Raw genomic sequence first — 12,026 nt, forward strand, 5'->3', positions numbered from 1 at the left:
ATGTCAGATAATAGAGAGGGAGGGATAGTTAGAAGAGAAAAAGAGCAGAAAGATGCTATGGCATGGGGGGAGGGAAGGGAAACTAAGGAGACAAATGTCAGACCAGAGGGAAAGGAAAGAGAGGAGATGCCAGAGCATGGAGGGGTCGGGATAGATAGAAGAGAAGGAAAGGGAAGGAAAGGAGAGAGATGCCAGGCCATGGGGTTGAGTGGGAAGGAAGAAATGGAGAAGAGAGAGATGCCAGAGCATAAGGAAAGGGGTGGAGACAGAACAATGGAGGGGGGTGAAGCTGAAATGAATCATCTACAAAGGAGAGAAGGGGCACAGAACAGACAATTTATTGAAGGGACATAGAAAAAGGGAAGATGCCATATGGAAGAGAGAGAGAGAGGACGGACATTGGATGAAAAGGGCAGGGAGGGCAGTGGATAGAAGAGGCGAGAGAGAGGAGGACAGCCAATGAATGGAAGTGTGGGGGTGAGAAAGGGGGACAGACACTGAATGGAAGTGTGGGGAAGGGGTACAGACATTGAATGGAAGGGGGTGAGAGAGGGGAGCTGATGCTGGAAGGAAGTGGGGAGGAAAAGGAAAAAGGATTGGGGAAAGAGGATTGGGGAAAGAGGATAGAATTAGATATGCCTAGAACTGCTGGAACAGGATGCATGAATCAATACATCATGCTCCATCCCTAGCAGCATTCAAATCCAAGCTAAAAGCCCACTTTTTTTAAAATCTGTTTTCAACTCTTAACTCCCACTCACATTTCCTCTACCATAATCTCCCCAACCCTGAAATGTCCTGTCTAAATTAGACTGTAAGTTCTTCTGAGCTGCGTATGCCTTTCAGCACTATAGAAATAATAAATACTAGTAGTAGTAGAAATTGGAAGGGGTGAGGGAAAGAGGTGGCAAGCTATAGGTAGACACAATGAAAGAAGGAAATTGAGGGCTGAATAGTAAGAAAGAATTTAGACAGAGGCAGAAAATAAATTGAGAAGGAAGACAATGGAAGAACAGGAGGAAGGGAGTAGAGAGAGAGATGCCAGAGCAGGGGAAGGGGAGGAGACAGATACCAGACCTGGAAGGAGGAAGGAAACAGATACCAGATCTGAGTGGAGGAAAGGAGGAGAGAGAGAGATATGCTAAAATCTGCTGGGAAGGAGGGAGAGATGGAAGGGAAGAAGACAGATGCCACATCATGGGGGGAGTGGAGAGAAGTAAATGGATGCCACACCAATCTGGGGGGAGGGGAGGGAGAAATGGAAGGGAGAGGCAGATAGTTTCTGAAAAAGGCATAGGAAGAGAACAGATGCCATATGGAAGAGGCAGAGAGAGGGCAGACAGTGGATAGAAGAAAGAGAATGATGAGAAGATGAGAAAAGCAGTAACCAGACTACAAAGGTAGAAAAAAATTTCTAATTTTTTTATTTATTTATTAATGAGAAATAGAAATAAGGTCATACTGTTTATTGGACTAACTTTAATACATTTTTTTACTAATTCAAAATCCATAACTCCTTTCCTAAGGTCAAGACAGGGATATTGTAACAGCAGTATAGTTTACTGACCTGAAGAAAGAGGTTTTAACCTCTGAAAGCTAATCGAGAAATGTATTAGTTCGGTAAAATGACAAGCACTAAATTTTCTTCCCACCATGCCCCATGCCTCCTACCCAAATGCAAAATATAAATTGGTAGGCTTCCCAAAGCCCTGCCAGCTGAAGATCTCTTCCTCTAGGAAGGAAGGGGGGATTTTTTCAGAGATGTTTGGAGGTTGCATAGAAGAAAAACTCCATACTGGCACTGGTATGGTAATCTTTGTTGTTTATTTTGAATTTTTTAAAAAAAAGAAATAAAGTGGAAATAAAGAAGTAAATAAGAAAATGGGTAAATAAATAGGGGTGAGGCAGGGATGGGGCATGATGGGGTGGGGCAGGGGGGTCCAGTGGACTTGTGTGCCTAGGGGCTCTCGACAAATTAATCCTGCCCTGGTTGGAATGGTACTAAACACTTCAAATGTTTAAAAACATGAGGTTGTGTATTGAAATCTAAAATAAAATAATATTTATTGAAGCATATCCTAAACCAAATAAAAAAATACAGAGACTTTGAGTGAGAGTATAGGATTCATTAAAATTGGACTCTTATTGTTTGGAATGACTATATACTATATATAAACATAAAGCTGAAATTTGTTATCTTGAAAGATCACTTCAAAACTGTATTGGGTTCTTTTTGTTCTTATTGCTAGCAAACATTGATCCTCCAGAACTGGAACTAACTCCTCAGCTAGATGGCATCTCTGTCCACATTATTGCTCCAGTAGATATGCTTCGAGCCAAATTTGGGATGAGCCAATCAGGTTACAAAGCATCAAAGAAGAAAATAAAATATACCATAATCCTTTCTAGCAGAACGGAGGTAGGATTTTTAATCTTCTACTTCATTTGTTCATTAATAAAACTACAAAGAAAACTCTGATGAAACATAGATTTTACTTAGATCAAATTATAAACGTTATTTAATAATGTAGTAGTACATGTGAAGGGTAATTTTCTGAAACTGTGCTTACCTCAAGACAAAGAAGAACTCCGAACCTTTTGCCTTCCCTCCACTCAAGGGCACTCAGCGCAAAAAGATGTTTGATAACCTTCTGGCGACACAAGCAGCAAAACTTAACCACTCCATCTCCAACCTGTTGACGGCAACAGGCGACTTCAAAACTTTTTGAAAAGAAATCAAAACCCTACTTTTCAAAAAATTTATCCAGATATCTTAATCCAACCCTTCCCCCTCCTCCTAGATAAATTCTCCTCCAAAACCGCCACTTAAATAATCTCTTCCTCCCCAAAACACCAACCAAGTATTCAGATCCCTGAAATGTAACGTAATCTTATTTGTACTCTAACTGTAATCTATTTGTTATATCACACAGTAACGTACAGTCAATTTAATATCCAATTTGCAAGTTCTTCCGGAATTAATCCAGGTACCTTTCCTCCCTTGTAACCAAAAAAAAACAAACAAACCCCAAAACTGTTGTAACTTCACTGGAAATGTCCAGTTAGCTCTTTTGTAATCCGCCTTGAACTGCAAGGTATAGGCGGAATAGAAGTTCCTAATGTAATGTAATATTTTATGTGCCTATCGCATGTTTATTTATGCCTATTTGACATCTATTTTATAAAATGAAGTACAAACCTATTTGATTTTACCAAATACTAGAGTAGGTGTTAACACATATACCAGCTATAGTTCTAGTGTAAATATTAGCAAGTACATGCACAAATGAAGGCATTCTATAATCCAATATCAATTACCGTATTTTCACGCATATAACGCGCACACAGGTATAGCACGCGGGAACAAGGCATTTATGTAAGAAAATTTTGTTATAGCGCGCACATGCGTATACCGCGCATTCTCCCACCAACCCAATTGGACTGCAATTTGAGTTTGACCGCATATACCGCGCTCCTCATCTTTCTTCTTTTCTTCACTATCCATTTGTACCATTTCCTCCCCTTCCATTAAGTATCACATCTCTGCATTTTTATTCCTCCCCTTCCAGCATTATTCCATGTCCCTGTCCCTATGCTCCCTCCTCCTTCAGCATTTCTTTGCTCCTGTACTCCTCATCCTCACCCCGAGGCAGGCAGGCTGGCAGACAGGGCACCCCCATCCCCAAGGCAGGCAGGGCCCCTCCCGAACTCCCTCCAACCTCTCTCATGTACCTTATTTTAGTTCCTCCAGTGCAGCTTGACAGGCCTGTTCCTCCATGTCCTGCCTGCTGCGGGGGCTGAGGCGAAGGGAGTCAGAGGAGTGGCGGTGGAGGCGGCTGAAGCTCGAATGTGCCGCCCAGCGCTGCCATGGGGGAAGGGAGGGAGGAGAGCGGGAGGCTGGAACTAGCCGCTGCTGCCGCTGTTGCCTTGCCATAGCTGCTAACTCTCTTGTCAGGACTGCCATGCCGGGACTCTCAGCGGCTTCCGGTTCCGAAGGCTGCTGCTTGTGTCTGGCCCGCTACCTGCCTGGTTGGCTGATGTGGCTGCCTCTTCCCTTCTCTAGCGACAGAGTGGCACACAAGGCTGCCTGCCTAGTCCCACACTGCGTGATCCTGGCTTATGGGTGTCGCCGAATGTATCAGCAATGTAAAAAAAAAAAGTATAACGCGCTCATGGATATACCGCGCATGCTTATTCCGTGTTTGTAAAATCTTGTATAGTGCGCGCGATATATGTGTAAAAAATACAGTATATAAGAGGAGTAGACACTTCATTCTACAGTATAAACTATTTGAAAATGTGTCCACTAATATTTTGTGACCGACCAGTGACAATTCCAAACCCAGTAAATATTTACACAAATGGGCCTCAAAATTCCGGCAAGACCCAAATAAGGATCCAAACTCCTAAAGAAAAGTAATCCTCTCTCAAGAGTCTCACATATTAAAATTCCCAACATGCAACAATATAAAGTCTACCAGGCAAATTACCCTATACATCCAATATCAATTAGCAAAATGCTGGAACCAACTACAATCTTGTGAACACTACACCATAAATTCTGGGTACTGGCTTGCAGGTCAGAAATAAGGTCCCCTCCCTCTTGGTCTCTCTTGACAAGCTTCCAATCCCCCCTCCCTAATCCCTCAATAAGCTTCTGATCTTTCTGGCCCCTCTCAACAAAGCCTGATCTCCCTTCCCACCTCCCATCCCACATTAAGTAGACAAGTGAAATCAAATCCTAGAAATGCACCGTGCCATCTCTTTTTATCCAGGTAAATTCTGCGAACACAATAACTTGTCCACTTAATATATGGCCAAATAGTTAGATTGATTGAGGGAATTTTAATCAGAAATACTTATCTGACTGATTTCCATGGTGAGCTGGACCACCCTTTGAATATTCACCACTTAAAGACTTTAAATCTGGTTCTTTAAAGTGGTCTCTTCCATGATTGAGAGCTTTAAGCAGTATGAGAGCACAAGCAATGCACTATGAGAGTTTGGGGTTGCTGGAAACTAAGATGATCATCCCTACTCCATTTTCTTTCTTTTCAATTTACTTATTTGGGGAGGTCAGATAAAACATTAGGAAATTATGAAAACAACCAAGAGACCTAAATCAAAGGGTATTGATTGTTATTTTTATGGGCTTTATAGTTTGGCACACTTCTGTTTAGATTCCTATTGTAGAGACACTGAAGGTAGGATGCAGATGTGACCCAGGTGGCATTAAATCCCTCATAGTAAAGAGTGAGGATTTTTCTTTTCTTGCCCTTGCAGGGATGGAACTATCCTGGATGCAGCATAGGTATATTAACACCTAGGCTTGCTCTAGCCCAGTAACCAATTAGTCAGTTTGTTAGATTATTTTAAGGCCACCCAGTAGCAAGTACAGATCTGCATCCAGCAGTGCAGTTAGAGTGACACCCTGAAAAACCACCCAGATCTCAGGACAGTAGTAGAAGCAGAGCATAGCCAGGAGAGGATGCTGTTGAATTCCCCCTTCCTGTCTACTAAGAAGCAGACTGAGCTTTAACCCAGGGAAGAGAGCTACAGATCTCATGAGGGTAGTATCTTTATGACTGCAGAGGTAAAGGGTTAAAAACAACAATGGCTTACTTCCCTGCGTAATTTTGCCAGGGCATAAAAAGGACTCTTTAGTGGAGGGAAGATTGTTGGTGGTAGCTCGGACGTAAGGATCCAGACAGAGAACTGAAGAGGCTGGAGGCCTTTTCCCTGGGAGAGAGAAACTTGTTGCCAAATATCTATGGGAAGCCCAGCTGGAGGGTGGAACCCGGGAGAAATAAACACAGGTGTTGGCTGGGGAGACCGATGTTCTTCAACAGAAGCACAAAGAGATATATTATATCTCTATATAGAATTATATAGAATATTAATGGGTGCCGTAGCATTTAGCTCATGCTAATCTTTAGCTAAATCAGTTAGCGCACCTTAGTAAAAGGACCCCTAAGTTTAGGAAAGAGATAAGTTATGTTGATGTGAATGGAAACTAGACAGGGGTGGTGCTGAGGAAGGGACTGTGCCAAACTGAGTTTCCCTAAATGTCAACAGTAACACTGGAGTTTCATTGTACATCACTGTGTGTTCTGGACTTATTTCTGATTCATGGAGGAAGGATGTATATGGTACTTGAATGGACATTACATTACAGGGGTGTCCAACCTGTGGCCCGAGGGCCACATGTGGCCCCATGAAGTATTTTGTGTGGCCCTGGTCAAGGGTGATGCACTTTTTTCCTCTGCTGCCTCCGGGTGTTTACCGTCTTGCCGGCTCCCTCTTCTATCTTGTTGCAACATTTGCGAGTTTGTGCAGCCCCAGAAACATTTTTTTTGGCCAATGCGGCCCAGGGACGCCAAAAGGTTGGACACCCCTGCATTTAATAGAAATGTGTAAACCGCATAATACCAGCTAGAGTTTCCTAGCGGTTAACAAAAGAAAAATTGAACATCCCTCAGGAATTCCATCAAATCCATGTCTAATTACTCACAGCACAAATTTCCTAAATAGAAATGTTTTTAACAATTTACAAAACACAGAAAAACTAGATTCTTGTCTCAAAGAGAGTGGAAGGGAATTCCATATAAATGCTACCTGACAAGATAAACTATTATTGTGAAATTTGTATAATTTTACAGATTTGATAGAAGGAAAGCTTAATAAAAATTTCTGCTTTCCCAATCCCTACAACAATTGAAAATATGGACATATGCACATATGGGAGCAATTCCCCAAATAGTGTTTTAAAGGCAAAAAACACAGAGTTTATATGCATTAATGATATAAGGTCTTGAGAAGAATCCTCCCCACCCCCACCCACTTCCTTTCTCAAGCATCTTTGGATTCCAAAAATTACCAAAAACTCTTATGTCAGCTTTTAATCCACCTTAAATGAAAAGTGGTAGGGGAGAGGGGCTTGCCAGGACTCATCTTACTCAGAGAATGAGTAGAAAAGATGGATATATTATAATTGAGAAAAAGTAGGCAATAACCAGCTCAGTTTTGATTTTTGCAGCCAAAGAAGATATATGAGGCAGATGAAAGTGTATGGAATATATCCAGTTTAACTCCTGGAAACCAATATTGCATTTCTGCTACAATAGAACTTGCACATATCAAAAAAGAAAGTCAGCCAAGTAAGGAACAATGCATTACATTACAAGGTAAGCTTTTACAACCAAACTATATTGTACGGCACTATGAAGTATGAATAGGATGTGAAAGACACACTTTGCATCACAATGGTATCACATGGCTTGGCAATTATAGCCAGGGTCCCTGGTTTCTCATGATTCAATGGCCATGAGAAAAGCCACAAAATCTTACTCCCGGAGGAATTCCGTGCAAAAAAATTTGAAAATTCTATGTACAATATTTCAAAATTCTGCAGTTTTTATTTGTAGTGATTTGCACAGAATTCTCCTGTCCTGAGGCCTGAAATTAGTTCCTGCTTTTTCCTTTCTCAGGTTGTAGCCTCCTCAGTTACCTTTCCCACTCCAACTACAATTCTGTCTCCTTCTAAATCTCACCCCTCTTTTACTTGCACCTTGAGTCCCCTCCTTGGCCCCCACAGTTTGAGATCACTTTCTCTCCACTGGCTAAGAATCTTTCTCCCTTCCCACCCCCTTTCTGGTTTTGGTCACTCTCTCTTCTTCTCTGTTTCCCCACCCTCAATTGCAGGTCCAACATCCATGTCCTCCACCCCCACCTCTCTTGCTTGCTGAGTCCCTTCCCCACTCCCCATGGTCTGGCATCTCCCTCTCTCCATGGCTAAGCATCTCTTTCTTCTCACCCCCCTTCAGTGGCGTACCTAGGGTATGTGGCACCCGGGGCCCATCATTTTTTGACACCCCCCCCCCCCCTCATGGAAAAATTTTTTTTTTTTTTTTTTTTGCAATAACCATGAAATGGAATAAATGGTCAGAATAGAAACAGGCAGTGAAAATTTTCTTTTATTGAACCTCATTTATGTAACCATTATTCCAAACATAACATAACATAAATTATGTCGGAATTGTCATGACATCAGAAGTACATATGGAGTAGTTGCAGGTGATGCTTGGGACAGTTCTGATTATGTTAGTTTGGTTTTATGTGTTTTTTGAATAGAAGGGTTTTTATTTCTTTTTTTAAGGTTTTGTAGTTTGTGGTCGAGGTCAATAGGTTGTAGAGTTGGGGGTCAAGTGTTGCAGCTCGAATGGCTAGGAGGTTGTCGAACAGTTTTTTTCTTTTGACGTTTTTGGTTGGAGGGTGTGTGAATGGTGCGTGAGTTCTCCTATGTCTGTTTGAAGTGGATTGAATTATTTAGCTGAAGAAATTAGTTACCCCCCCATTCCACACACATTAATTCTCTTCCATTTTTGTTCCCATTATAAAAAAACACTGATAAGTTCCCAGGAAAAAAATACATTAAAATAAGAAGTGAAAACAAAGGCCCCTACAGATGAGAACATAACATAAGAATAGCCTAACTGGGTCACACCAATGGTCCATCATGCCCAGTAGCCCATTCTCATGGTAGCCAATAGTGCTGCCCGATTCAGAGAAAAATATTTCATTCGATTCGATTCACCCTGTTGAATCGATTTTTCGATTAGATTCACTGTTAATGACACCGCTTTTTAAGTTTAAACAAAGTATAACAATAAATTTCACAACAACAATAAATTTCACAAAGTACTTAAAAAAAAAAAATCACATTTTTCCATTAAAGCAGTTCTGGAGACATTTGCTTGAACAGTCTTTTTTCCCAGTCCATAAGCAAGCAATATGAAAAAGATTTCCTTAATTATCTACTCAAACATTTTTGCTATTTACTTTCATTGTACCTAGACTATTATTCAGTAGAAAAAATTTAGTTTGTTCAATCAAGCAGAACATTCACTCATAGAAGTCCAATGTCCACACAGGATTTGATTGAACAAACCATATTTTTTCTACTGAATAATAGTTTAGGTATACTGAATAGCAAAAATGTTAAAGCCACACAGAAAAGCAGTAAAAGTCAATAGGTTCTCCAAGTGGGAACAACCTGATGTCTCAGCACTTGAGGAAAAGACCACGTAATAATGTTTATAAGATAAATCATATAAATGATTATACTGAAGCAGGGTGTCCTCAGCGTGAGAGGTAAGCGAGAGGAGAGAATTCTCCAGTGCTTTACACAATAAGGCTCCTCTGCCTGCAGTGCACACCATCATAGGACACCTCAGGTGTGCTCAAATTAATCAATGTGATAAATTAAACAGTGATAAACAATTGGTCAATCACAAGAGTGCAAGATCAAACAGGTTGTTCCCACTCAGAGAACCTATTGACTTTACTGCTTTTCTGTGTGAGTAGATAATTAAGCAAATTTCTGATAGCCTACAGAACTGATTCTCACCTTCCATCCCCAGCCCCCAAGACTTACCAGACCCCCCCTGCCGATGCATTTACTTACTGCCTGAACTGGATATTAAATCGTGGGGAAGAGAGGAGAAATGCGGGGAAAGAGCCAGCCAAAACTAGTATTTGTTGCTGCTGAGTGCACCAATCCAGGGCAAGCAGACGCTTCCCCCATGTCTTAATAACAGACAATGGACTTTTCCTCCAGGAATTTGTCCAAACCTTTCTTAAAACCAGCTACGCTATCTACTTTTAACATAACTTCTGGCCACTTCATTTTTAAGCTTAGATCTTTCCTTCCAAACAGAGACCTTGCTAGATGTCAAATACAGCACAAGGTAACTTCACATGGACTTAACTGTGCAGGAAATGAATCTCCTCATACACCCACCATATAGTGCAAAAATGTGCAAAGGTCTGTTTTTTTCTTTCGATCACTACATAGCCTAATGCCACACAAGCAGCGCTGTTACAAACATATTCTGAAGGTCAATGCTAAGGTTGACAAAGTTTCCTTCCTTGGACCAGAAGGAGATACTGACAAACCACTGGAAGAGATTCTAAAACAACTACCCAGAAATAACACCCAAAGACCCACTCAGTGTGTGAACCAGTTGAGTGGAGTGGACTAACTGGGGGTGGAAATGGGCCCAGAGTTTGCTCAGCAGAATTTCCCAGACTACCTCTTCCTCTCAACACACTGACATGCTACCACCACCACCAACACTAGGAACACCTCACCGAGTATGCCAGCAATGCTTATAAACTTTATAAAACACATTATTATATTTTCTTATAAAGCATATATTTTAACTGAACTCAGCCTTGCCATTCACAAAAATAGAAAAGTTCCCATTTCAAGCTGTCTCATGTACACTTTTCAAATCTAACATATTGTAATCACAAAACAGAAAATAAAATTATTTTTTCTACCTTTTGTTCTCTGATCAATATTCAAATCTTGTTGGTCCCAGGCTCTTGTTGTCTTGCTTGCCAGGGTCTCCTTTCTCCGTGCTAACCATCCGTCTGCCATCTCTGTTCTCCCCTTCCGTTTCCCTTCCCTCTCCCGGAGATCTGGCATCTTTCCTTTTTTTTGTCTCCATCCACAGATTCACCTTTTCTCAACTCCCCACCACCCCAGGATCCACCATCTCTCCCTTTCTGTTCCCAACTATCCTCCTATCCAGTATCTCTATCCCCCCTCCACACCATCCCCTGTTTCCAAGTTCTCTCCCTTTCTGTTCCTTCCCTCCCTAAATCCCATTATGCACCATCTCTCTCCCACTCCTCTGTTTTTAGACCCATTATTTCTAACCCCCAAAGTCTGGCATATGCACGTATCTTTGAACCCCCCCTTCCCTCTCTCCCTCTGTGTACTTTTACACCAGGACCCCCCTCCCCTGAAGGTCTGTCCCCCCTCAGAAGGGCTACACCCCACCCCTGAAGACCTGCACCCCCCGAAGGACTTTACCTCCCACCCGAAGGTCTGTCCCCCTCTGAACGCCTAAACCCCACCCCTGAAGGCCTGCACCCTCCCCGAAGGCCTGTCCCCCCACTTGAAGGCCTGCCTGCCTGTCCCCCCCTTGAAGGCCTGCACCCCCTTGAAGGTCGGCACCCCCCCTGAAGGCATGCACCCCCCCTGAAGGCCTGTCCCCCCCTTGAAGGCCTGTCCCCCCCCCTTGTAGGCCTGCACCCCCTTGTAGGCCTGTCCCCCCCCCCCTTGTAGGCCTGTCCCCCCCTTGAAGGCCTGCCTGCCTGTCCCCCCCTTGAAGGCCTGCACCCCCTTGAAGGTCTGCACCCCCCCCCGAAGACCTGCACCCCCCCCTTGAAGGCCTGCCTGCCTGCCTGTCACCCCCCTCCCCCTTGAAAGTCTGCCTGCCCGCCCGCCCGCCCCACCCTGAAGGCCTGATGCCCCGACCCACCCCGAAGGACCATTCGCCCCCCTGGCCTCCCCGCACTACCTATGAAGCAGCCGCAGCAGGATCGCGACGTCAGCTATCTTTGCGCTGCTTAGGAGCTGCTTCCTGCGCCGGGCTACCTTAAGCTACTGCCCCCCCCACGCCCGAAGGACCGCTCGCCCCACTGACCTTCCAGCACACCTATGAAGCAGCCCGCAGCAGGATCGCGACGTCAGCAATCCCTCAGCTGCTTGGGCGCTGCTTCCTGCGCCGCGGTCCCGCCCCCTCCTCTGACGTCAGAGGAGGGACGGGACCGCGGCGCAGGAAGCAGCGCCCAAGCAGCTGAGGGATTGCTGACGTCGCGATCCTGCTGCGGGCTGCTTCATAGGTGTGCTGGAAGGTCAGTGGGGCGAGCGGTCCTTCGGGCGTGGGGGGGGACTGAGCGGCAAGGCCGGGAACACCCCCTCAGGGCTGGTACCCGGGGCGGCCCGCCCCCCCCGCCCCCCCCTAGGTACGCCACTGCCCCCCTTTCTGATGTGGGTTTCCTTTTCAGTCCCTTACCCCCCTATTTATAGGTCCAGCATCCATGTCCTCTCCTTCTCCCCCTGAAGGTCCAGCATCTATGCCCCCTCTTCTCCCCACTTGCAGCCCAGCATACATTCCCCCTCCTCTCCTCCTACAGTTGCAGTTCAGTATCCTTTCCCCCCATTTGCAGTCCAA

General features: G+C 44.0%; 1 protein-coding gene across 1 annotated transcript in view; it reads left to right on the top strand.

Moving 5' to 3' along the window:
* The window catches only part of LOC117357793 (interleukin-20 receptor subunit alpha-like), a 33,826-nt gene that overhangs the window by 13,821 nt on the left and 7,979 nt on the right, over positions 1 to 12,026 (top strand). The window contains exons 4-5 of the mRNA XM_033938904.1: positions 2,250 to 2,419; positions 7,037 to 7,184. Of these exons, the coding sequence (XP_033794795.1) occupies positions 2,250 to 2,419; positions 7,037 to 7,184 (318 nt within the window). The remainder of the gene's footprint in view (positions 1 to 2,249; positions 2,420 to 7,036; positions 7,185 to 12,026) is intronic.

Source organism: Geotrypetes seraphini, chromosome 3 (assembly GCF_902459505.1).
Source record: "Geotrypetes seraphini chromosome 3, aGeoSer1.1, whole genome shotgun sequence".
Taxonomy (NCBI): domain Eukaryota; kingdom Metazoa; phylum Chordata; class Amphibia; order Gymnophiona; family Dermophiidae; genus Geotrypetes; species Geotrypetes seraphini.